Source organism: Aspergillus fischeri, genomic scaffold (assembly GCF_000149645.3).
Source record: "Aspergillus fischeri NRRL 181 1099437636249 genomic scaffold, whole genome shotgun sequence".
NCBI classification, from domain to species: Eukaryota; Fungi; Ascomycota; class Eurotiomycetes; order Eurotiales; family Aspergillaceae; genus Aspergillus; species Aspergillus fischeri.
Window position 1 is genome coordinate 2946800 of NW_001509770.1, and position 25582 is coordinate 2972381.

Consider the following 25582-nt stretch of genomic DNA (forward strand, 5'->3'; position numbering starts at 1 on the left):
TCCAACATATGGCAAGGGATAAGCGCATGGATGTCGGTAGCATCTTTGTAAGACATCTTGTTAGCATTGCGGGGTGCTGTAGCCTTTATGCAGGAGTAGGACTTTGTCTCCTTATAGTTCCCCGGATTTCCTTTCTTGGCTGATGATGTCAGGGCGGAGATCAGCAGTGTCAAGCAGTAAGTGGACAAGGTGCGACCGACAAGACTGCAATGGCTACGACGGATGATGAGAATATATTATATACACTAGATTAGGTCAGAGAATCCCTCATGATCAACAGTATAACCAAATACTTGTAATCAATCAGAATAGATCAATATGACCCGCGAGCACGCAGGAAAGCTGCTGACAAATCATCTTCAAAGTAAAGCCAAACAAATATCTACCTTACCTCAGTTACAGAGTACCAGAATAATATAAAGCTATAATTCATAGGACGCACTCTCTTCATTTTAGACCACTGCCGCTGCTACTGACCTCAACTTCGGACATCATGACCAATATCAACATCCAAATCATCTCCGACACCGTCTGTCCGGTACGTACCCAGTATTCCACCTCAATCCCTAAGTCTAACCCTCTGTAAGTGGTGCTACGTCGGCTACCGCCGTCTCTCCCGGGCCATCACAGCCCACAAAGCCATATACCCATCCGACACCTTCACCCTCAGCTGGCACGCCTTCTACCTGAACCCGGCCTCCCCGGGGTATCCCGGCGTCGACAAGCGCGAGCTCTACGCCTCCAAGTTCGGCGAGGGCCGAGTCGCGGCGATTTTCTCGCGCCTGGCGGCCGCGGGCGAGACCGACGGCATCGCGTTCAAGTTCGGCGGCAAGACGGGGAATACCCGTGATTCGCACCGGGTACTTTGGTATGCGGGCTTGAAGGAGAAGGAGGCGGGTGCCCGAGGGGGTGCGGCAGCGACTAACGGGGACGCAAGCAAGGAAAAGGTGGGTGGGCTGCAGACGAGGGTCGCTGAGCAGTTGTTCCGCGCCTACTTTGAGGAGGAGAAGAATATCACGGATCGGAAGGTGTTGGTTGATTCTGCGGCGGCGGCGGGATTGGACCGTGGGGAGGTTGAGAAATTTTTAGAGTCGGGCGATGAAGGAGGAAAGGAAGTTGACCTCGAGGCCGAACGAGCGCGACGTCGCTTGGTCACTGGGGTCCCGTATTTCACTGTGCAAGGGCAATATGCCATCGAGGGCGCGGATGAGCCGGAGACCTTCCTGGAGGTGTTTGAGAAAGTGAAGCAAAGCTCTTAATCTAGGAAATCTCTAGAATGCTTATTGAACACGTCTAATGATGCAGAGTATGCATAAACTAGGCCGCGTTAGGGAGCCAGGTTAAATCACATCACATATCATAAGAGCTAGACTGGAAAGACCACATTTCTAGCGAACATACTTCGAGCAAGAGTTGAGCACTGATGGCATCAAGTACAAGTCCACCTCAACGCCATTCCATGCGAGCTGCACAAGGACATCGTTGATTGGAGATAAAACAACTCATCACAGAAACTCCCGCTATCCATGACACACCTAAACAAGGATACCACAAGGGATCTTTCAATGATAATACAAGGTTGATGAAAAAGACAGGAAAAGGTCACATCACAGAATCATCACATTGGCAACCGCGAAATACGAATCATAGCAAGGAGGGTTCATAAATCAAGCGTAGAAGACTGGCGAATTTGGAAAGCCCAACCGAAGGGTACCAAGCGACGGCTTCATCAGTCGAATCAATAAGTGGGGGCCTGGCTCAGTTCAAAGTCAGGAATATGGTCAAACCAATCGGTATCAGGATTGTAGCGATAGGCCTTAAAGTCCACGCCGTAAGGCTTGGGCTCGAGCATGTACAGCATTCCTAGAGGCACGTCCAGGTCGGCAACTTCATCCCGCTTCAGTCCACGGAAGTAAGCGAGCAGAACACGCGCCACCGATCGATGGGTGACAATCAAGACGTGGTCCGTCATTCGCTCTACCTCGATGATCACAGCGCGAAGGCGGTTGATGACGTCCAGATACCCTTCGCCTCCAGGGCCGGGATAACGATAGAAGAGTTTGTTCTTCTTGCGGATCGCGTACTCTTCGGGATACTTCTCGCGAATCTCGTCGTACGTCATGCCTTCCATCTCTCCAGCATACAGCTCATCCAACATTTTCATCTGTTTAACATCGTACTCATCTTCGTTGAATCCTTCGACCGTCTGGACCGAGCGCCGCATCATTGATGACCACACGCAGAAGTTACGCGGCCGATCTCTTGGAATGTAGGAAGGGTTGGGAGGCGTACTGTCACCGGGACGTGGGGGGAAGTGCCGCAGCATATTCTTCTGTTGCTGTAACTGTTCCCATTGATGCCGTTGATAATCGATGAAACGGGTCAAAGCTTTGGCATAACGGCGCCCGTTTTCGCTAATTTCGGAATCGCCTCCGATCCGGCCCAGCTGGTTGTCCTTACTCTCGCCGTGACGTGTAATCCAGATCTGGCGCGGAGAGAGGTTGAAATTCAAGAGATAATAGACGACCTGCGAGGAAAGAAAGCCATGGGTTTGATGAGAGACGATTTTGCGTCCGACATCGATCATTCGGATATACGCCATGCTGTGCTTTTCTTCATACTCTCCAAGAGGGACGTAGGACTTTTCGTAGAGGGCTACACGCTTCTTGAAATCCTCCAACGACTTCACGGGGTCCTGACCTTTGTAGTCCGGGCCTGATAGCTTCAGACGCATGTTGGCTTCCAGTAGCTCGGGATCCACACAGCTGCTCTCTAGGAACAAGACACCAAGCTCAGGGCCAGCAACTTGGCGAATGTGGTCGACGATCAATTTGCGGCGCTCGAGGGTACTGTTGGTGGCATCGAGGATACCCACACTGCCGCCCTGCACCAGGATATAGTCTAAGAGCTCATCCAGGGTATCCAGGGCAACCTGTTCACGCAGCTTGACAGCACGCTGATTCTGTGGGTCAAAGAACGATGCCGATTGATCGATTGGCTCCGGTGATGCTTCCGTGACCGCCTGCTGGTTGTCCGGTCCCGCATCGATAGAATTTATGATCGTGCTGCCCTCCTGTTGCATAGAGGGATCTTCTTCCTGCCCATTGACAAGGATCTTAGCGGGAACGACCGGTGGTGGGAGGCTGTTGATTTCCGGGGGCGAGGTAGCAGCCTCAGGAGGCGAGGTTTCAGTCTTAGAGGGCTGTGTGTTCATCGTGCCCACGCTCACGCTGAGACGTCGCACAGAATCCACGAGATCCTTATGCACAGACGCACGCTTGTCACGAGGGCCCATGGCTTTGGCCGGAGAAGGAGACTTGCCAGCCGCGACACGACGACGTTCTCCAACATTGAAGATCTCGGTATCATGCTGCAGCCAGTTCAGGTAGCGAGCCAGCTTCTTCGTAACATAGCTCTTGCCTCGGGCGGGAAGGCCGACCATGACAATCACCAGCTTGGAGCCGAGATCTCTCTGAGCGATACGTCCATCGGGAGACACTTTGGACTTGGTCAGACCTGGGATATCGAGAGTGGTGGCACGGACCCGACTTGGGGTCGACACCTGGCTAACGCCATTGCTATATTCAGCATTATTGTTAGTACGAAGCACGTTCTCACAGAATCGATCCAGGCGGAGAAACCAGATTGATACAATGAAGATATGATCCAAGACAAATTAAAAGCAGATAATAACAAAGTCTTAGAACGACATGTGCAAATGAAACATAGTTCGGCTATACAAGCAAGGTATGTTTGGGGGAATGATAGATCCGCCACGAGAACTGCGGATCAGGCACCCCAAACAAAGTGGCTTTTGGGCTGCAATCTGCACGATCTAGAATTCGAAACGACCCGAGGTCCAGATCAAGAAAAGAAAAACGCCATCAAATCATAGGAAATCATTGGAGGAAACGAAAAGGGAAACATACATCTGTGGAGACGGAGGTGCGGTAGAAATCGGAGTGTCTGTTAGGGCGAACCCGACACCGTCCTTAGACGCACGCGATCCCTTGTGGGCATCGGAATGCAGTTCGTTCCCTAGCGCTCGTCCGACTAAAGTCTTCGGCGGCATAAGACTGGCGTCTTTCCCCGTCCCGTTCTTATTAGAACCCGCATGATTGTTTCCATTCGATGTGACACCGTTTCGCTGATGTTCAGGCGACGAGGCCGACGTCATGATCGCGGAACGCGCAATGTCTGAATGTTGCTGTGCCATCCCCGCAGAACAGCAGGGATGCAAAAGGGAGGGGAAGAGAGGAAATTTAAATAAGACAAAGATGAGGTTTCAGGGTTGTGGCTAACAAACGAGGGTTTCTTATCTTGCGAGAAATGTGAGAAGCAGCTTGGAATGCACCCGGATCGATCAGGCCTGAGTTAGAGGAAGTTAAAGCGAGGGGTGCAAAGAGAGAGGGAAAAACAAGTGGTGGGTGGGCGGAAGCAGCAATAATACCAGGTAAGGTAACGAGTCAAGCAACGGCAAACAGAACGTCACTACTATCGACGAACTGAATTCACTGCTGTGAGGGAGAGATGTCCGTGACAAGAAGTTTACAAAGGACAGTCAACAACGGTCACTTCAGCATATACAGAGTGTGCACCGTCCAGATTTATCCTGCCGCTGAAAGAGCAGTTGTTCCCATTCAAAAGTCAGATAATCCGTGGATGGCCAGGAAGCTCCGGCTGATTGGATGCGGGTGCGCCGGCAAGCCAGCTCTCAAGGCAAGGACAGGACAGGGCAGAACGTGATCAGACTATGGATCAGAATGGCACTTTCGAGAAGCAAGAAAATAGTAGGTAGTCAGATGTGTTCTCTGATCACAGCGACCGGGAAAAGTTATATTGTCGGTCTACCTATTCTTTTCCCTGATGAAGTCACTTCTGGAGTCTTGAGGATAACAGTGGATCTTCGGAAGGCCGATCACCGCCGCAATGGATGAATGATGTCAAATTATGTCAACTCAAATCAGCTAGTTAATCATTTATCGTAAGGCTGTGAGAAAAGAATATAAATAGTCCTCGACAGCCCTACAGAAAAACATCCGTTCTAATCATGGTTGCTGTCGTGTTGAGACGCTCTGTTCACCCATGTGCATAATCGGCCATAACAAAAGCGGGAAAGGCTTGGCTTGGGCTTGCGATGGATGTACGGGCAAGTTCAGAATGCTTGGCTAGGTAAGGATGCGAGGGAAGAGGCTGATCCTGTACGGAGTGCATGATCCAGGGATAGGCAATTTCGCCGGCTCATTATGCTGACAAGTAGAAAAAATCCCCGTGGGCTTTCGAGTGTACGCCCGCAATTGCATGACCAAATTGACGTCCGCCTTCCACCACGGAAATTTGGTATTTGAGCTTCCGACCGATGATAATCTACGATAACTTATGGCCAGAGTGTAAAGCTACTCGAGGAGCAATGTCACATCATCGCAGTCGTGATTGCTACTGACCTGATTGTCAGCTCGCCGCACCCTCCCGATGAAGCAGCACCTAGCTCGTTATCTAACAGGGATCGAACTATCAAAGTTCGAGCCCGACGTGTCTAGATGACTGCCTTAGTGCAGCCCCATCCAGAATCTAGACCATTCAGCATTTCGAAATCGCCCCATTGCTGACCCAATGGTTTAGGTTGCATGCCTCCCTTGCTCCTCACTCGGATTCCGTCCACCACTCAGCATTGCAGCTCAGCGAGGGTTACCAGAAGCCGCGAGGCAGCTTGGCCAGTTGCCAGTCCTCGTAATATCCTGCCCTCTCAACGTTCAGAGGCTGAAGGTGGGTTCAGGTAGCGTCCCTCAGAAGGACCATGCTTGCCGTCCTTCCGTGTCGGGCAGGGATGACAGCGAGCCTACTTGTATCACACAAAGTGCCTTGTGTCCGACGTGATGCATGTCCTTTTGGGCTTTATTGTCCGTTGGACATCTCCTTGGCAGCCTTGGCAGTTCCAAGTGGCATCACTGGATCAACTTGGAAGTTCATTGTCTCCGCGGTCGCCCCGTCGGTTCACCTTCCGCTCCGATCGTATAAATTGCGAAAAAGTACCGGTTGAGGGTGAAGCAAGCAGTCACATTCTGCGGGATTCTTGGCGCTTGGCAGTCACGCAGGGGGGGCTCCAAAGTTGCCGACGCACGTCGTTCTCCAGTTAGGTGGATTGATAGAGGTTAGGTTACGCGACGCCCCTTACTGTCCGCTGCCCTGGACTTATCGGCCCAGCCGCACAGTCAGCGCGATGAGGGTCGCATACGCAGCCACACTCAGGGCTGTAAGGACCAGCACTGCATTCCCACTCGTCTTGAATTTGTGGCGATGAACCCCGTCTTCTCCGAGTTCGGAAAAGAATTGGCGGTTTCCCTGCTGACGACGGAAAAGACCGATTATGAGTACGCCCGTTCCGTAGATAGCAAAGAGAGCTCCGGTGCTGTAGAATTCACTGGTGAAGATCTTGAGGACAACGAGGGCAAATGAGAATTGTGACAGTGCTGTTCGGACATAGGCGCCCTCAAAAGTCCGTTGCGCGGCTCGTACTTCAATAATCTCATCCGATGTTAGAGCGACCGTCCGGGCACGGTGCATCCGGAGACGATAGCGGTCAGCTGCGCGACGCTGGTACACGTCAGAATCATAGCACAAGACAGCGGCGTAATACAAAGTCAAACGATGCTTATGAACATGGCCAAACTAAGTGAAGGAAATTGTATGCTAATTCCAGGGATGCACAGGACGTACCTCGAACATAGCGACGTGTCAGGCAGGGTTGGATTGTATGAACCCGCTAATTTCAGTGAAACAGGGACAGCAAACTGTAGAGCGACAAACCACAACGGAGTTGATAATAGCTGGGCTATTCGACTGCCCAATCCTATTATCGAGCTCTTTGCCTTATTCTAAAGATACACGATACTCCAATTTTAGCTGGAAGTTGAGTCCCGAGAGTAGGTTGAATGAACTCCAGAAGTTTCCGTGAAGAGAAAACGTCACCTTCGAAGCTCACGTGGATCCCCCCGAGCAAAGACGGCCCCATATGGAAGAGAGAGTATATGTTCCCTTCCCTGTTAAGGGCTAGCTCAACACGAATTCTTGCCATCCGAATTCAGCAATGGAATGTGTTCATATCTTGTAACTCTTCGAATCTGAACAAGTATCTTCTTCTACCATACTGGCCTTTAATCTCCTATGATCCTATCATTGTTATTTTGTTTAGTTCCAACGTAGTCCTCATCTCATTTCTCCACCAATAATCCAAGGGCCTTCTCTAAAGCGGCCGACAAACAGGACAAACACCAACCCCAGTGTCGGCTTTCGACTTTGCCCAATGCAGTAATGTGCAATCGCCGGTTCTACCCCAATCTTCTTCAGCCAAATGACTTGTTCTTTTTCGATGGGATTGATGGAGCTGCCCCCACGCCCCCACGTCGGCATCTTGTCCGAACGACTGGATGGGGACCCCGTAAATTCGAATATGGTGGCTTTGATAACTTGGACCATCGGACAACAGATGTATATCTGCTAACTAGGTAGCCTGTCGGGTACAATTCCACCGACTTTGTCTTTTCCTTTTCTTGTCGTGGCCATTTCTCCTCCTTTGTCCATATTTTTGATCTTCACGCAATCGCAGGAGTTGTGATTAGCACTCCGTCAACAGCATCAAGATGGGGAAGGTATTTGACGCTGCAGAAGGTACATTACACCTTAGACATCCATCGAGAGTTCCTCGTCGATGTTCTGTCAATTGGCTGGAAAATGACGGCTAACCATCTCATCGTAATGCTCAGTCGGGAAACATAATACCCCCGACAGTTGTTGGGTGATTTTGTACGGAAAAGTGTACGATGTATGTCTCCTTCAGCATTTATCCTCTCATTGAGATTGGTTCGTTTTGATTGACACAACCTCCAGGTCACAGACTTTCTTTCGGAACATCCTGGTGGTGCCAAGATCATTCTCAAGCTTGCCGGCAAAGATGCTACTGAGGAATACGATCCCATCCATCCTCCAGGCATCCTCGAGGAGAATCTCAAGCCTGAGGCATTGCTAGGAACCGTCAACCCAGATACGTTACCCAAGATACAGGCAGAGCCTTCCCCAGCGGTAGCCGAGGAGAGCAAAGGGCAGGTCCCCATGGAAGCACTCCTCAACATGGACGATATTGAGCAAGTAGCCACAAAGAACGTCAGCAAAAAGGCCTGGGCCTACTATTACTCCGCATCCGATGATAAAATCACCAAGCGGTTCAATACCGAGGTCTATAGATCCATCATTTTGCGACCAAGAGTGTTTATCGACTGCACGAAATGCGACTTGGATACGTCTTTTCTTGGACACAAGCTGGGAATGCCAATATATGTGGCACCTGCTGCTATGGCTCGCCTGGGTCACCCAGCAGGTGAGGCAGGCATTGCAGAGGCGTGCCGCAGCTTCGGAGCCATGCAAATCATCTCCAACAATGCATCCATGACACCAGAGCAGATTGTCAAGGACGCGGCTCCGGATCAGGTCTTCGGATGGCAAATCTATGTTCAGATCGACCGCAAGAAGAGCGAAGCGATGCTGGCACGCATCAATAAGCTGAAGGCGATCAAGTTCATCGTTCTCACCCTTGATGCTCCCGTTCCTGGTAAACGAGAGGACGACGAGCGAGGCAACAACGTTGCTGCTTCAATGCCCGTTCCCAGTGCTGCGAAAGCGGCAGACAAAGCCGCGGATGGTACTCCGAATGTGAGCCAACCTGGTGGTGTTGGAAAGCAATTATTTGCCGGAACGGACCCAACTCTCACTTGGAAGGATACTTTACCGTGGTTGGCTAAGCACACAGATTTGCCTATTGTTCTCAAGGGTCTCCAAACACATGAGGACGCCTACATTGCGTCGCTTCACACTCCGCAAGTGAAGGGTATCATCCTATCGAATCACGGTGGCCGAGCTCTTGACACCGCTCCTCCTGCGGTCCATACTCTGTTAGAGATCCGGAAATACTGCCCTGAGGTCTTCGACAAGCTCGATGTTTGGGTAGATGGTGGCATCCGGCGCGGCACGGATGTTGTGAAGGCCCTTTGTTTAGGTGCCAAAGCTGTAGGAATCGGACGGCCTGCCCTTTGGGGCTTGGGAGCCGGTGGCGTCGATGGTGTTAAACGTACACTGCAGAGTATGTTCTACCCTCAGGATAATCAGAAGCAGGTAGGCTGACATCTTTTCCAGTCCTTGCCGACGAAACCAAGACTTGCATGCGGCTGCTTGGTGTCGAAAGGGTAGAGGATTTAGGACCACAGCACGTAAGTTGATCTTCCCACGATCTCCAGATCTGACGTCGGGACGTTGAGGGTTTCCTTTCAGCCCGGTACTGACCTTGACTAGATCAATACCCGAGTCGTCGAGCAACAGATTTATGATGGGCCTTCTGGCCTAGATTCCATTCGGAGCGTTTTCCGTGCAAAGCTCTAGTTTAGAACATCTTAATGACCTTTTCGCCTCTTAATGCATGCTCGCTACTTGTGATCCGCGACCTGTACAAATACAAGTTCAAACGAGTCACCCATACCTTCGAAATGCTGCATGTTAAAGAACCGCGACCAAACCTCGCTCCGTAGAACAGTACAAGTATAGGCGCCGGTTTATCATGCTAGCCAATCGCTGCACATTTTGTCTGTTGACTACTGCTGATGTATGAGTCGAATTTCCGTGATTGCTCTTAAGAGTAGGTTGCTTACAGTTGCCGATTGGTTTACAGCGATCCCATGTTCTGGACCGTTTCACTGTTGACGCCTCTGGCTGGAGTTGAACATGCTCATTCATATGTTTCTCTTTCTGATCGCTCCAGTTCTAAGCCACAGGGAACAAGCACTTCAGCCAACCTTCCCCAAACCAGTTCCGATCCTTCTGCCAGCCCTTGACCACGAGATCTCTTCCAAGCTTGACCACCCCTTCAACTTGATCATTGGTTCCCCAGCCGGGAACGGTACTGCCCAAGCAAATGAAGTGAACGCCGATATGAATGGCGACGCGGAAAGCCATATCTTCATCCATCGGGCCGTAGCCGTCAAGCAGCCCTTCAATGAGCCAGACTCCTGCGTCGATGTTCTTAAAATGCTTGAGCTGGTAGAGCTCGGCCACCATCTGGCCCAGATCGAGCGCTCGGGAACCGCAGTGGCATAATTCCCAGTCCGTCACGAAGAGAGGAATATCATTTTGCTGATCCAATGCGGTGCTTGGTATTAAAACACTGGTCTCATTAATCTCATCGAACGTGCTCCAGGTAAACAGATATATCAACTTACTTTCCTGACCAAAAGTCTCCGTGAATTACTCCAAACTCCTTCCCATCTTTCCGGCTCAGCTCCGCCGCTGCCATGCCCCTGACTTCGCCGAGGATATGCTGGCTTTCTTTGAGCAAAGTTGGAAACTGATCGACCATCTTAACGAGATTGTCATAGTTGATCATGAACTTGATATCGCGCATGGCCTCATTCTTCTCCATCGTCTTGACCAGATCTTTCTGAGACTCTTCCGAGGCCCAAGTGTGGAAAGAGAGCAGCCATTTTCCCAACGCACGGCCAATAGACGCGGCCAGTTCGCGAGAGACATTTTGCGAGTTCGTGGGAAGGAGCATGAAAGATTTTAGGTCCAGCGCTCCGGGCAGGTCTTCGTGGATCTGAGTATTGGTGTCATGGTTGAATTGAACCAGGCGAGGGGTCTTGACTGTGCAGCTGGTATTATTGTCGGTGTCCGTCTCGGTTGTAGCGGGGAAGTCATTCAAGGCTTTTAAGATAGTCTCTTCGAACAGCTTTGGCTTTGATCAACACAAGTACCGTAGCGTCTTTGTTCGTAAACTTACGCAGCGATCTGTAGTCAGCTTGAAGTCTCGCTTCGAAGCAACAAAGTCCTCTCCGTGTTTGATGATAATCGTTTTCGTCCCATCCCGGAGTGGCCTAGCTAGAATGCCTCGATAGACGAAGTTGGCCGTTCCTCCGCTGAGCGGGGTGAGAGAAGAGCACTCGTAGGGGGTCTGTGAGAGCTCCTGCGAGACGAGTGTGGAGATATCCTGATTTTTGTTCTCGGACATGACTGTGGTGTATAGATAACCTGAGGATGTTTCAAATATATATGTTGCTGGTTGATCACAGCTCGACTTCTAAAGAATGCAACTTGGTGATTGATTCGATTGAAATTTCAATATCTGTCAGTAAGTATGATTGTATCTATATATCACTCAATAACCCACTCAATACAATCCACAACATATTTGCGCCAATAAAATGCCCACAGTCATATGAAGCTTTAGGTAGTCGACGGCGGGGACCGTTTTGGGAAAACTTTCGTTCGCCAAGACACCTCGTGTTCACGTTCGAAACGTCCCCTGGAAAGAACCTCATAGAAGACACTACGACCTTAGCAGCCTCATGCGAGGGCAAGAGGCAAAATGCAAATACAATGTCTCGGATTTCGATTCAATCGCTAGTCATATCTGCATAAGGCATGGTCACGTTTTCGATCATTGCTATGATAAACAAAGATGCCACCATCTGCCACGATCGCAGGCCAACAGAGCCAACAAAGTCAATAAGCCAACGGACTCCAATTCTGACTCAGGGAAGATACGCGTCCGGGTTGATGTACTCATCGAAGATCTTCTCGTACTCTAGGTCTCTTGGCGGCAGCTGAACCGGGGTCACAGAGGTCTGTTGCAGTCAGCTTCAAGGTTTCTAACCCATGTCGAGTTTGCATGGTAGACTTACCTTGGGCCTGAAGTAGTTCTTTCTCCACGCCTCTTCCTGACGAGCCCTCGCGCGCAGTATTTCCAGGACATCGTCGTTATGCTCAGACGCCGCTACTTGCAGGTACACTTGCTTGTAGTCGGTTATCATGTAGCCGGGAATGCAGTTGATCAGCATCTGGAGTATAGTCGGATGGCCGATCCGGCAAGCTTGCAGGATCAAACCTCTGTGGAAACGCTTGTTTTTGGTGAGCATGTCAGTGACCCCCATCTCCAGGAGAGCGCGCACAATGATCGGGCGTTTGGCACGGATATACTTGAGGATTTCGACATATCCGTGCAATTTTATGTTCATGGTCTGAAGAAGGCACTTGGCGACTTCCAAGTTCTTCAGATGGTCCGCCCAATCCAGTGCAGTGTAGCCATGCTCAGTTTTGAGATTGATGTCGGCTCCCAAGCTCAACAGGCGCTTGACTTCGGCCATGTCCTTTTCTAAGATTGCATGGTGCAGGTTGACGTGGAGGGCATGCCAGTACCTAGGGTCGTCCTGATCGAAGCCGATCTCCGGGTCGGTTTCGTCTGTACACTAGTTAGTCAATCACGGCCAATCTCATCATCAAGGCTGCCTTGCCTCATGCCTCCTTGATGTCTTCGGAGAACTGGGAAGTCGACTTACAGGTGGCCATGTCAAAAGCACTGAGGGCAGGTATCCTGCGCTCTTGACCTTTGTGAAGGATCCTGATTCAAAAAAGGCAGTCGCATCAACACAAGGTTTGTCTTTATCTATCTCGTAATACGGGGAGATACCTCTGAAGCTCGCCCGGCTTCAAATGCCCCAGTAAGGGGTCCGGTGAAGCTGCGCAGGAGAGTTGGAAGGCTGATAAGGATATTCACCTGCAGGTCTGGACATTGAACACAGATGAAGCTTGAGAGCAGAATTTTGCAACGGAAAAGATGCATTTCGTTTTCGTGTGTGTGAAGGCGTGCTAGTCGTCTCGGCGATGCGCAACGACATACAGATCCTTTAGGGCTCACGTTGGGAGAAACATAAAGAGACTTACAGACAAGGGGACTACGATCACACCCTTTCCCATAATGTGAATTACGATGGTCGTCCGGATAGATAACCTTCTGTATCCGTCCATACTAGAAGATATTTTGCTTATGAGATCTATATCACCGAGTAGCATCATTGAGTAGCTGTTATATACGTCCTCTGTATATCCCGGCAAGCTAGGACAGCCGGTAGAGGCAACCAATAAGCGGTACATCATATTCCGTCCAATGTCAGTACCATTATATGTAAGATCAGCAGCATCTGGACTGCGTCTCTGGATTATTTGTTGGTCGATGTTTGACAATATAAAGTCACGTGATACAACATACGCGGCCGCCAGTGGTGCAACCACCCTTTCGGATGTTGATAGTGAAATCATGTTTGTAATCCAAGTTGTGAATGAGCTGTATGCTATGTCATTAACATGAACTAACTGTTCCTGCGTTTTTGTGTGTTTGGGATCGACTATGCCATTGATATGTTCGCCCCGAGGCGGAAAGTAGCAGATACACGGTGGTCCATGTAGGCCCAAAAAATGTTTAAGAAGCTTCCCTCGACGTCGCCCTCTTGAATCGAGGACAGAGGACTGATACTCTAAGCCGCTTACTTCACGACCCAGTTTAATGCCTTAACGTTGACAGAGACTTCGAGTCATTCAGATTTCGAGATGGGAATAAGAAGAGAGGGGTGAAAGAGGAAGTTCTTCCCCCCAACACCTCCACCATCAAGCCGGACCCCCCCCCTCTCTTGCACTGTCGGGCCCCTCCGCCCCCTCACCTCAACCTCCTTCGTTTATATCTGTTGAAGGCTCCTCTTCTCAAGAAAATCCATGCCATTGTGATCAGTTCTGCATTTATCTTATTCACCACGCCTACCTTGTGGCTCAAGTTCTCGGCTTCAAAGCTGGGGCCCCGGTGTCTCCCGTCGACCAGCAGATCAAGCACTCTCGTCCCTCGATCCTGCTCCACTGTACCTCGAAGCTTGGCTGCACTGCCAAGTAGAGTCTATTCAAGCTTACTGCTTTCGAACGAAATTTCCTCTCGCTTCTTTTCGACCTCTTCTCGACCTCTGTACGACACGATGAACAACAACACCACCCCTTCGCCTAGTCCCGGCCCTGCGGCGAAGACTTCCGCCAGTCCCAAGCCCAATGCCTCGGCAACAGCAGGTACCAAGAGAAAGCGAAGCGCACCGGGGAAGTTTTATGCAGTCAAGGCGGGCTATCAGCCTGGCATCTACTATGAATGGAATGACTGCTTGACTCAAGTGACGGGATACAAGGGGGCGGTCTGTAAGTGCCGAGAGATTTGTCTGCCCTGCTAAGCGCGCAGCTTGAGCTAATACCCATTGTGTCCAATAGTCCAAGCTTTCCCAACCTACGAGGAAGCAAATGCTTTCCTTACAGGGACGCAGCTCCCAGGTGCCCGTGGTGCTACTCCTTCGAGTTCGGAGCCAACAAGATTCTACGGCATCCAGCGAGGACGCGTCCCCGGTGTATACACAGATTGGGCCAGGGCGCAGGAACAAATCAAAGGGTTTGCACGCCCTCGTTACAAGAAATTCTCCACGCGAGAAGAGGCGGAGGAATTCGTCAGAATGGAGCAGGGAGCGGGAGCGGGAGCGGGAGCTACCTTTGCCGGAGGTACTGCTACGTCGCAGACATTGCCCGGACCGCCAGGTCTTACGGATGAGATACCGAAGGACGAGCAGGGGAACATCTTGGAACCGGGCACTGGTCCATTACCGCCAGGCGCGGAGGATGGATTCGATCCCAATGTGCTTTTGGACCCGGCCACAGGAAAGGTGGTTTACAAAACCAAGGAGCAAAAATCCGCAACCAAGACGAGGCCGATTGGTCCTCCAGGGATGTTGCGTATCTACACCGACGGCAGTGCGCTGAAGAACGGTAGGGACACGGCAGCGGCAGGCGTCGGAGTCTTCTTTGGGCCCGGAGATACAAGGTTTGTCCTCAGCATTCTCCATAGTTTCTACGGTAAATTGCAATGACCCGGAAAATTTCCACTGACACGCCTTCTTCCCAGCAGAAACGTCTCGGAGCCATTAAGAGGCAACCGGCAGACTAATCAGCGTGCGGAACTTACTGCAATTCTTCGAGCTCTGGACATCGCTCCTCGGCATCGGGACGTCACCATCTTCACAGATAGTCGTTATGCGATAGATTGTGTGACTGTATGGTTTGTCAAGTGGCGGAAGAATAACTGGTTGACTGCAGATCAAAAGCCGGTCGAGAATAAGGATTTGATCGAGTCAATCTTGGTCAAGATCGAGGAACGCAATGAGCTCAAAGTCAAGACTCTATTTGAATGGGTCAAGGGACATAACCGCGATCCGGGCAACGAAGCTGCTGACCGTCTTGCAGTTAGTGGCGCTCGAAGGGGAGTTTCGGAGAAAGCAGCAGCTCTGGAAGCAGCACGAGATATCCCGGATGAGGTTCTTGACGAAGATTTCTAGGCTGGTAGATCTGAGAAACATGTTGTGAACATGTCTGTGATCTGAAGTTCTGATGGGTATATTTGAATGTACATTCCGCATCCCATGAAGGGAGGATGCGACAAAACATCATATATCCTTTATGTAGCCCTATCCATCTATCTCCTTTGTCAACTATCTTAGGCATGCCTCCAAAGTCCATCCTTATAGGCCATGGCAGACTCCAGTATTTCCGAGACCGGGCAGCACCGGCCATTCCTCCAGCATGTGATTCGCTCGCTGCTATTTCCTCCCCACTCACTCTCACTCTCTTTCTTGGCGGGTGTTTTCTTCTTCGAATCCTTCCCCTCAGCCGTATCTATCGACTCTTTTCCTTATCCTGAGTGGACTGAAACCTCTGCTTCTCGGTTGAGCTTTTATGGTTGCTTGCAACGTCCTTCATCTTTCCTCGTTCAGGCACGTAGACTTGAGTCCCAGAGTGCGGATACCAGGCCTATCGCCAAACATCTACATGATTTGGAAGAAGATTGTGGGAAAACTCATTTATATTACTATGATTGAATAACACGTGCTGGTAATTCATGAGATTCAACTATCTCTTCTGATTTATTGGAGCATCATTATCACGTTTCTGCTGTCAAACCTGCCCACGCTGTGACACCGCTTGGCCGCATTCCGCACGATAAGCCGGACTAGCGATTTGTGGTAGATTGACAGGCAATAGTTAACGCATAGAGTCGAAGCTGCATGCAAGGGGCTACGAGCAGCCATGCCTACTCTCTCACTGATCAACTTCAACATCGTCTGTGCAACATTGGGCGGGTTTATCTCCGTCTTCGGATTGGTGTCCTATTTGTTCAAGGAGAGGTTTTATTTGTCTGAAGCATGTTCGTGGGATGCCCTTCCTTCTAGGACAACAGATGCATTGCAATTAGTACACTGTGACTGACGGGCAATACGCAGTAATCTCTCTATTGGCGGGGATTGTCTTCTCCCCCCATGCGGCCAATTTCATAAGGCCCAAAGAGTATGCTCTAGGTTCGGAGCAGAACCTAGAGGAAATCACTCTGTATTTCACCAGGCTCGTTCTTGGGGTCCAGCTGGTACTGGCCGGAATTCAACTTCCGAAGCGCTACTTGCAGATAGAATGGAAGAGCCTGTCGCTTCTCCTGGGTCCAGGAATGGCCGCCATGTGGATGTGTAGCAGCTTGGTGATCTGGGCTATGATCCCCAATTTCCAGTTCCTCCACGCGCTGATAGTCGGTGCCTGCATCACTCCAACCGATCCCGTTCTCTCCAACTCCATCGTGAAGGGAAAATTCGCGGACAAAAATGTTCCCCGTCCTCTGCAGAGAATCATCGTTGCCGAGTCGGGAGCAAACGATGGACTTGGTTACCCATTTCTCTTTTTCGGATTGTACCTCCTGAAATACATTGGAATGGATGGTCAGGGCTACAGTGGAGGTGCTGGCAAGGCAATTGGCCTCTGGTTCTACGAAACATGGGTCTATACAGTAATCTTGAGCGTCGTGTACGGGATCGCCGTTGGCTGGGTTTCCAGAGAGCTTCTTCATTGGGCCGAGGAGAAGCGTTATGTTGACCGCGAGAGTTTTCTCGTCTTTGCTATCGCGCTTGCAGTATGTTTGGCACCGCTGCACCTCGAAGCACCTTAATTGCTAATCATGTACAGCTCTTTGTCCTCGGAACCTGTGGCATGATTGGGACCGACGATCTTTTAGCTTGCTTCGTCGCAGGAAACGTCTTCACTCAGGAGTAAGTTCCCGTCGACAGACCCGAGTATGCTTTGTACTCACGCAATCAGTGATTGGTTTCGCCTGGAAACGATGGATGACTCGCTCCAACCGACTATTGATATGCTTCTCAACTTGGCCGTATTCATGTGGTTTGGCGCTGTTTGTCCGTGGTCTTCGTTCGTGAACAACGACATCATTCCAATCTACCGCCTCATAATCCTGGGCATTCTGATTTTACTTGTTCGCCGGATGCCGATTATTTTCGCTATGCACAAGTACATTCATCAGATCGAGCATCTCTTTCAAGCTGGCTTTGTGGGTTTCTTCGGACCCATCGGGGTCGGAGCCATCTTCTACCTGTCAGTGACCCGTGAATATCTGCGTACAATCACGCTGGAGGGCAAAGTCCGCGAGGATGCACAGAGAGTCTCTGAAGCCGTTGACGTGGTTGTCTGGTTTCTAGTCATATGCAGCATCGTAAGTTTGCTCCCATAACCGGACGAAAACGTCGCTAACGTGCTGTCAGGTTGTTCATGGACTTTCCATCCCACTGGTCAAAGCTGGATATCATCTGCCCCGGACTATCTCCAGCGTTCTCAGCACCAGCAGCCCAACGGATCCTGATCCGGTCCCCATCGCGAATATCAGCCATACCCACAGCACTGCCACCCGGGGCGCGTCTGCCAACCGAGGCCGTAAGCGCGGCGCTGGGCGCGAACCTCCGGAACCTACCGTCTTCCAGATTGGCCGATCGGTGATTCGGCCAGCGTCTTCTATGGAGCAGCAGCAGATCGGGACAGGAAATGCCGAAGAACCTGCTAGACCGGTGAACCTCATTATCCATGACTGTGAGACGGGCGCTATCCCGGCTGCTACTGGTCCGACGGCCGAGAGACAATGATCTGAGGAGGATCCAGGCTTTCAGTTCCCCGATTGTGTCCGGTCCTTGGACACTTAAAAATGCTTTGCCAATCTGGAATACATAAATACGCTCAGCATTTGATAGACTGTTGATAGATATCGCGCGGTCTTTTTGCGTTTATACTTCGCCACTTTGGCACATTGTTGAAGATAAATACCCCAGTGCATATTGGCCAAATTTCGTTGGCCGCCTTGTCGATACCTTACAGCACAGACGTATCGATACCTATTCCATATTTCAGATTCGGGATCAGACACAGCAGATTAGATGAAAATGTGTTAGATTTTCCTAAAAAATGCTTTTGTGATCTTCATAACCTCCCATCCCATCCCATCCTTTTTGTCCCGTTTTGACCACCACTCGCTCCATCAAATCATCGTCGTCGTCGTCGTCAATTGGAACACACGCACCGAAAAGTCACCCCCTCATGAAAGCAAACGTCCTCATATTTCCATCATGAAAAAGTTTACATGTAGCGCCTATCGAGGCAAGAAGTAGAGAATCAGTCCAGCGACCATCCCACCAGAGCCGGCCGGGCCTTTACAGCCGCCAGTAATTCCGTTCGTGCACACCTCCTCCGCTCGAATGCCTGCCTGATCAGCCGAAAAGAAAAAAAAGGCGCGCATCCTCTCGATCAACATGTCTATGGATAAGAAGATTCGTAGGGTCGTCATAAGTCCAATCCACGCCACATATCAGAAAAAGACCCGTTTTTGTCCGCAAGGCAAAACCAAATGTGGAGCTATGCGAAAAAAATGGGGGTATATACCGGAGAAAGATTCCACCAGATACAGCACTGCGAATACAAACATGGTGAAAAGAAAAGAAGAAAAGGATAGTCGTGACGAATATCATCGGGAAGAAGAGAGATGCGGGAAATAAAACAGGTATCGAATGCAAGGCGCTCATCATGGAAAAGTCATCTGAGCAAGTAAATCAAGTGCTGAGTGCAGATATAAGCCCAAGTCATGAGGAAAGAGTGGATGGATGAAGGAAACGATCGCTTCCTCTAGCCGATATGCCTCGAATAAATTCGCTCAAACAGCATCCGCTTGATGAACAGTCGACTCATGACAAATGAACTGCGGATAGGTGTATGTACAGCTGACAGAGAGACTAGGGAGGTCAGCTAACAATTTAGAAGCCCATGCATGATAGATCGCATCGATGTAACGAATCAGGCGTACAGTTAGAGGCAGTGATTTGGAGGACGTCACGAGAGTTGAAAGATTAGGATTGCACACTGGCAGAATGATGGTAAGGCGAGCGGCAGAGGCGTCTTACTTTTTCGTTATTGGGGACCTCCGTTAGGTCGCGGGCGCCTCCGCTCTTGGAACTCAACGATGCTTTAATGCCTACTTGGCATTCAAGCAACACGTTGATAGAAGAGAAGATATGCCACTTTGTTGTCACGAGACCCATATCGGCCGATGGGAGTCCTGACTCCGGAAGAACTTCCCGAGGCAGCGGCAGAGGCCCCGTTCAAAACGGCGGGGGTGGACTTCTTGCTCGAATGGCCTCCCGTGCTTGTTCCATTCACTTGACTCCAGCCCCTTTCATTGTCAGACAGCTCCTGATCATCCTGGTCAATATGACCAAAGATGTTAGCGTTGGAGGTATTGTCTCGCTTGTGTTGCTCGAGCGCGGCAGCGAGCACCTTCGGATCTTCCTCGCCGCCAACTTCCGCGACATCCTCGCTTTTGATCCGGCGAATAACCGTATCGTCGAGGCGAATCCACTCGCGACCGTCTTGACGGCGTACATCTACCGTATAATGCCCGCCGCTAGCGTTTCTGCCATGGTGATAGATGACACCAATGAGGCGGTATTTGGGCAAACCACCATGAGCCATCATAATATTGCGTTTGTTCGGAGCGAAGACCTCTCGGGGAATTTCAAGGTCCAAGGGATACCCAATCTTCTTCCATATCTTCTGTGTACCTCTGGTCACGCTGTCATACTGGAACCGCTTCAGATGGAGAATGAGGACAGGTGGCAGATTCTCAATGAATATCTGCTTGGTGGCAGTGACATTGGGACCACGAGAAGAGTTAAAGTCACCTTGGATGCTCTCCGGCTTGGTTAGGCCTTTCAGAGCGTCGACGATATTGTTGATATCAGGGGAGCCAATGTCGAGCTGCAGAGGCTGATAAGGCTCCAAGGTCACGGAAGTCTTGTTGCCCGGTACCTTGAACTCCGATCTGATCTTGCCACCGAATATCCTGGTGATAGGGGACTCCTGCGCAATGTGACCGGAAGAGCGTGTGACTGCAGCCTTTTGTTTGTGTCCGACTTCTAGCCACCCATCGCCAGACTGCTCCTCTTTATCAATCGATTCAGCGGTTGTTGAAGCCGCAGGTTTTGTCGTGCTCGCGTTTTTCGCAGCTCGAACGCATTCTTCGTGCATTTCCTCGAGAAGGAATCCCAGGAATTCTTGAGCATCCTGCTGGTGACCTCGCTAATAAAAATGATTGATGAGCAAATCACTCTATCAGTCTGTTTGAAAAGCAAACTTACTTGCATGTCCCGGAATCGAGATAATTGTCGAATCACTTCGTATACAAAGTCCGGGGTAAAAGCTTCGCCATATTCTTCGAGCTCATTAGGTTTCAGCCGAAGCCTTAACTGTTCTTCCGAAGGAGCAGCATCGATGACACGGAATTCTTTCATGAACATGATCCTAAGATATGATGTCAGTATTGTCGTACGTAGTAGGAAGCAAGTAGGGCAAACTGACATAGCGTCAACCATAGGAAATGCGCTCTGGACGCTATGTGATGCTCGTCTGCCGACATGATCCAGGAATTGATAGAACGGTATGCAGGAGACCAGAATTTGAAGGACCTGTAATCTGACCTTTAGTAAATGTGAATCAGCAAACCAAATCGCGCGCCAACTTACCGAGTTCATGTAGCACATATTCCCAGTATTTATAAGCCCTCTTGGTTCAAGAAAGGCGATTTTGTCGCTGTACTGAGAAACGTCCTCCCCAAGACTGGTTAGAACGTCTGCTAGAGATTCGCTCTTGCGCATGACCAGGCCGTTAGACTCGATCGAGTGAGCGCCGGCTGGGCCCGAGACTCTCGACGCTCCTTTTGCTCGAACAAGGTCGGCCCAAGACTTAGGGGCAGTACGAGGAGGCGAAGCCGCCTTGGCTGTCTCTTCAGCGGCATCTTCTTTTGGTGTCTCGTTCGCTGAGGCAACAGAGGCTGTTGCTGTTTTAGGAGTCTCAGGTACACGACTCACGTCGTCTTTAGGTGGCTGCCGTTGGTGGGCTACAGGGCCTGGGATGACGGGCAAAACAGGCACCACAGGAACGGCGGGTTTTGATCCTTTCGAGTGTGACTGAGAGCGGGCCGCTGTGGAGGCAACAGCTGAAGACGGTGTCGTGGGCTGGGTCGAATCCGCAACCGAAGGAGCAGCGGATAGGGATGGAGTCTGGGGTTCTGATTGTTCTTGCACAGTCTGTTCGACCGGCTTCTCTTCATCTAGTTTCTCTCCCTGCTTAGCTAGTTGCGGTTCCTTTGAAGGCAGCTCGACCGAGACAGATGAAATTTGTAAACTGCGACCCTTTCGACGTCTGTGAGGGGTCCTGGCAGGGAAAGGACGATCGGGTACCGAGAGCCAAGGCAACTGCAGACTTTTGGTCAGCGAAAACGTCCGACTGGAACTGAGGCAAACTCAAAACACTCACCGGAGCACGGAAAGGCTCACTCGGAGCAGGGGCAGCAGGTATCACAGGCGCTGAAGCAGATGGCGAAGACACAACAGGACTGGGTGTGAAATGAACAGGAATATCCGCAGGAGACTGAGCCTGCATGTTTAATGGGACAGGCACCGGTCCGACGGGCGGAGACATGGTAGATTGAAGAGGAGTCGCGGCTCTAGGCTGCATTGCAAGCGATGGGGGTGGCATGTGAGATGGAGCCATCACAGGCGGCGAATGAGGGTACGAAGAGACAATCATTGGCGCATATGGAGGCTGAAATGGTCGAGGAGGAAGTTGCATCTGAGGATATGCTGGATACCAATGACCATATTGTTGCGGTGAGTAAGCAGGAGGTGGATGGCCGTTCATGTGAGGGTGATAACCCATATAGGTTGGCGGAGAGCGCATGTTCGGCGGCCCTCCAGCATAAGGCAGATCTTGTTGTCGTCGAGGAGGCGGCATGGGTGGCTGCCCATGGGGCATTGCGGGCAGATGATGGTTCATCATGTCCAGGCACGTCGGAAGTTGCCTCGACTTGTTCAGCCACGCGTTGCCTCAATGGGAGCCATAAGAATCACGAAGCGAGGTGGACCAGGAGCTGACGGAGTAGAACCCGTCTATATGGCCATCGCAAGCTCGAAGGCGGAAACGGCGAATATAAATGCGGAGGTCTTTTTGCTCGATGTCTCGTTTTTTGTGGCCGGAAGCTGAATGGGACCTGTCAGTTCAGGATACGCAGAATCGTAGATCGATGATCTAAGAAACTTACCTAGGAGAAGACACCTTAATCTCAGTAAAGCGACGAATGAGATGTAGTAAAAAGGAGTATGCCACAAAGAGGCGCAGATCGCAACGGAAGAAGGCGAGGAGGCCAAGCGATGGAGAGGCCGATTTGGAGCTGAGATGAGATGCTGTTTTTTGGGCGGGCGGCACGTGCCTGAGGCTCTCAATGGCTGCCAAGAGATGACATACTCGCCCCTCCTCATTCTTCATCTTTCTTTCCCCCGACAGGAGAGGGATCAGGACTTGGTGCTTCTCCTCTCCCCGTGTTAGCCTTGGGGCCTCTGATTGGTGTCATCGCATGCTTGAGTGTATGTCCTATGATCCGCATTCGCATCGAGGGTTGATCTCTCTCGTGCTGTGGCTCAGTCTCGGCCTTCCATTCTCTCCCCCTCATAACACTGCTTCCTATCCGCTCTCCCCCGCCATAGGAAATCGGGACCGGCCATCATCGTGGAATTCGAGTTGAGAGATGTCGTCCAATCTTGGTCAGGTGCCCAGTTCTTCAAAGGTCGTGAATATTCCTAGCCAGTCCGTTTCCTCCGCGGCGTTTTACTCAACTCCTTCGGTCGAGAGCGGTTCTCAGAGGCGGACTGGGGGCTCTGGTAGTTTCGGAGCAGGTTTGGCAGCGAGGAATTCGAGTTCCCCGAGAAATAACCAGGCTCTCAAGAGCCATCACAAGCGGCAGAGGCGTCCTCGGTTGCTGGATGATGACGAGTACAGCGAAACTGTATGTGCTTCAAAAGCAATCATTCTTTTTCTAGGTCTTTGATCAGAAGACTAAGATTTGATATTCTGGTGCTCAGGCCGTCATGAGATCGACAACGAGTCGTAAAGGACAAACGTCCATCACGCATTTGATGAACTTTTCCCTACCTCCACGTCCGCAATACCAGCCGCCACCACGCAATAGCCGTCGATATGCTTCGTGGGGATTAGGCTCGGGTTACCATGCTATGGATAAAGCTCGCTATGTGCACGCAAATTACCGGTTTATTGTGAATCCCACTCGAAGTTATCATGCGCAGGCGGCGAATGCCGATGTTCATCTGGATTGGGATTCGGTCTTACAGGTCCTGGTCTCGGCGCAAACCCAATCCACAAGCTGTCCCATCTGTTTATCTACGCCAGTAGCACCTCGGATGGCTCGGTGTGGTCACATATTCTGCCTACCGTGTCTGATTCGCTATATGCACTCTACTGACGATGACGCTCACGTTCCTGAGAAGAAGGCTCGCTGGAAGAAGTGCCCAATTTGTTGGGACTCAATCTACATTTCAGAGACCCGACCTGTACGGTGGTTTCGTGGGCAAGAAGGAGATATCCCTGTCGAAGGCGGTGATGTGGTGCTGCGACTGGTGAAGCGAGATCCAGGCAGCACCCTTGCTCTACCGCGCGATGGCGCAGAGAGTCTCAACCCCGGCGAGGATGTTCCGTGGTACCACGCAGCGGAGGTAGCTGACTACGCTCGAATTATGAAAGGTGGCGAAGATTACATGATCGCTCAATATGACGCAGAAGTGGAAGATCTTCGAAGGCAGGAAGCTGAGGATGAGCTTTTATTTGGTGATGATACTACGTGGACCAAAAAGGCTATTGCCGCCATCGACGATGCCAAAACAAAAATTAAAGGGATTGGAAATCCGCCCGATGTTCAGCGACAACCTGCTACGGATAAGTCACTCAGGGACGCCGTCTCGGCGCAGCCACCGCCGAATGCTATACAAACGGGGGAGATCTTGGCAGCTGAGTCAGTCTCATCGTCAGGCGTGGGCGCTGGCGCTACCACTACTCCGGCCACGACCGGTGAAGTAGACCGCGTGGCAGAGGCTGTGGCCAATGTTCAATTGAACTCGACTCCGGAAGCGAAGTTGAAACAGAAGGATGCTGGGCATAGCCGAAGCCCTCATACAGGCGATCGCACTCGGGAAGGCAATGGACCTCACCCACCCGACCATCCTTTCTACTTCTATCAAGCTCTTCCTCAATTCTACCTGTCTCCCTTGGATATTCGCATACTGAAGGCTGCTTTTGGAGATTACGCTACATTTCCAGCGACGATTCTTCCTCGCGTGGAGCGTATCTCAAGCGGACATATCGTTGACGATGAGCTCCGAAAACGTGTCAAGTATTTAGGCCATCTTCCACAAGGATGTGAGGTAAACTTTCTCGAATGCGATTGGAGAGATGTGGTCGTCCCAGAAATATTGGAGCGCTTCAGCGCTGAGACCGGAAGAAGAAGGAAGCGTAACAAGGAGAAAGAGGCACGCGAAGAGAAGGAACGACTCCGCGCGGAGAAGGAAGAGGAGGAAAAACGCTGGGCTGCCGCACGCCGTAGGAGACCCAGCATTGGCATCAGTGATCCACCGTTTTCCGATCAAGATTTCCAGCCATTGTCCAATGACCCTACGGCTGCCGGCTTTCCGCCCTTCGACGCTGGCTCGTGGTCCGCATCACCACCTCGGCCGTCCTCGCAGTTTGGCGCCTTAGCCTCGCCGTCGACTACTCCTCCCGGAGTTCGTACTGTTTGGGGAACTACCGTCGCACCATCAATCTCAGAGTCGTCAGAAGTTCCCTCAAGGCCCGCTCGCCACGACGGCTGGCGCGAGGACTGGGAAGAAGAATTACTAGCTCACCAGGAAAGGCAGTTGTTAGCTCAGACAAGTCTAGAAGGAAACCAACCTTCTTCTGCTAGTGGTGGCGGACGCAAGAAGAAGAATAAGAAGATCACACTCATGTCAACCAACATTCAGAGAGGAGCATGATTGCATGATACCTGTCATTGTATAGCGGCACATTCGCCTCAATTTTCTTCCATTTTTCCTGCTCATTTTCTCTCTTCAGATTTTTTAGGTCTTTTTATTCATGGTGTTTTTTTTTTGGGAGGGAACCATTCTTTGGTGAGTGCAGGTTGTCATACGGGCGTGTATCTCTGTCTTGTTGAAGGAGCATGGCATGGAGTTCAATGGTTTGAAGATCTCAACAATCTCGAAAATATACAATTGCCCTGCTGAAATAGATGCTGAATAAAGATATGAATTCTCGATTGCCTGAAGTGACTGTCTCGGTTGGTTACTACGCGCAAACCTCAGAATAATAGTACATTTGGTCGCCTGAGGATTGATAGAATCTCTGATTTCCTTGTATTTTTTACGAATTCAATTATTCTCCTTGAGCTCTATCCGTAGACTGCAGATATTTCTACTACCGT

The 25582-nt window shown here is 50.8% G+C and overlaps 10 protein-coding genes across 10 annotated transcripts, besides 2 other annotated features; 5 read left to right on the forward strand and 5 right to left on the reverse strand.

Moving 5' to 3' along the window:
* Positions 1-493: 493 nt before the first annotated feature.
* Positions 494-1259, forward strand: NFIA_017480 (DsbA family oxidoreductase; the record flags this gene model as incomplete). The annotated part of the gene is made up of 2 exons (XM_001264943.1): positions 494-538; positions 588-1259. 2 exons carry the CDS (start codon positions 494-496, stop codon positions 1257-1259), a joined length of 717 nt encoding a protein of 238 aa, XP_001264944.1.
* A 479-nt stretch (positions 1260-1738) lies between these two features.
* NFIA_017490 (6-phosphofructo-2-kinase PFK26) lies at positions 1739-4216 on the reverse strand (the record flags this gene model as incomplete). Its single annotated transcript, XM_001264944.1, has 2 exons — positions 1739-3578; positions 3930-4216. 2 exons carry the CDS (start codon positions 4214-4216, stop codon positions 1739-1741), a joined length of 2127 nt encoding a protein of 708 aa, XP_001264945.1.
* Positions 4217-6192: 1976 nt separating this feature from the next.
* NFIA_017500 (uncharacterized protein) lies at positions 6193-6726 on the reverse strand (the record flags this gene model as incomplete). The annotated part of the gene is made up of 2 exons (XM_001264945.1): positions 6193-6594; positions 6718-6726. The coding sequence occupies 2 exons, from the start codon at positions 6724-6726 to the stop codon at positions 6193-6195; spliced, it is 411 nt and encodes a 136-aa protein (XP_001264946.1).
* A 914-nt stretch (positions 6727-7640) lies between these two features.
* NFIA_017510 (FMN-dependent alpha-hydroxy acid dehydrogenase) lies at positions 7641-9429 on the forward strand (the record flags this gene model as incomplete). Its single annotated transcript, XM_001264946.1, has 5 exons — positions 7641-7668; positions 7764-7822; positions 7888-9133; positions 9187-9260; positions 9343-9429. 5 exons carry the CDS (start codon positions 7641-7643, stop codon positions 9427-9429), a joined length of 1494 nt encoding a protein of 497 aa, XP_001264947.1.
* Positions 9430-9807: 378 nt separating this feature from the next.
* NFIA_017520 (uncharacterized protein) lies at positions 9808-11047 on the reverse strand (the record flags this gene model as incomplete). The annotated part of the gene is made up of 3 exons (XM_001264947.1): positions 9808-10207; positions 10263-10768; positions 10820-11047. The coding sequence occupies 3 exons, from the start codon at positions 11045-11047 to the stop codon at positions 9808-9810; spliced, it is 1134 nt and encodes a 377-aa protein (XP_001264948.1).
* Positions 11048-11570: 523 nt separating this feature from the next.
* NFIA_017530 (ankyrin repeat domain-containing protein) lies at positions 11571-12384 on the reverse strand (the record flags this gene model as incomplete). Its single annotated transcript, XM_001264948.1, has 3 exons — positions 11571-11663; positions 11721-12277; positions 12375-12384. The coding sequence occupies 3 exons, from the start codon at positions 12382-12384 to the stop codon at positions 11571-11573; spliced, it is 660 nt and encodes a 219-aa protein (XP_001264949.1).
* Positions 12385-13835: 1451 nt separating this feature from the next.
* NFIA_017540 (RNA-DNA hybrid ribonuclease) lies at positions 13836-15227 on the forward strand (the record flags this gene model as incomplete). The annotated part of the gene is made up of 3 exons (XM_001264949.1): positions 13836-14046; positions 14116-14716; positions 14801-15227. The coding sequence occupies 3 exons, from the start codon at positions 13836-13838 to the stop codon at positions 15225-15227; spliced, it is 1239 nt and encodes a 412-aa protein (XP_001264950.1).
* Positions 14354-14382: a microsatellite.
* Positions 14610-15146: a mobile genetic element.
* Positions 15228-15975: 748 nt separating the features above from the next.
* On the forward strand, positions 15976-17861 carry NFIA_017550 (putative Na/H antiporter; the record flags this gene model as incomplete). The annotated part of the gene is made up of 5 exons (XM_001264950.1): positions 15976-16093; positions 16170-16843; positions 16897-16979; positions 17029-17437; positions 17487-17861. 5 exons carry the CDS (start codon positions 15976-15978, stop codon positions 17859-17861), a joined length of 1659 nt encoding a protein of 552 aa, XP_001264951.1.
* A 1387-nt stretch (positions 17862-19248) lies between these two features.
* Positions 19249-22074, reverse strand: NFIA_017560 (mRNA-binding ubiquitin-specific protease UBP3; the record flags this gene model as incomplete). Its single annotated transcript, XM_001264951.1, has 5 exons — positions 19249-20340; positions 20400-20562; positions 20620-20726; positions 20784-21515; positions 21577-22074. 5 exons carry the CDS (start codon positions 22072-22074, stop codon positions 19249-19251), a joined length of 2592 nt encoding a protein of 863 aa, XP_001264952.1.
* Positions 22075-22843: 769 nt separating this feature from the next.
* On the forward strand, positions 22844-25136 carry NFIA_017570 (RING-type E3 ubiquitin transferase MAG2; the record flags this gene model as incomplete). The annotated part of the gene is made up of 2 exons (XM_001264952.1): positions 22844-23101; positions 23178-25136. The coding sequence occupies 2 exons, from the start codon at positions 22844-22846 to the stop codon at positions 25134-25136; spliced, it is 2217 nt and encodes a 738-aa protein (XP_001264953.1).
* Positions 25137-25582: the final 446 nt, after the last annotated feature.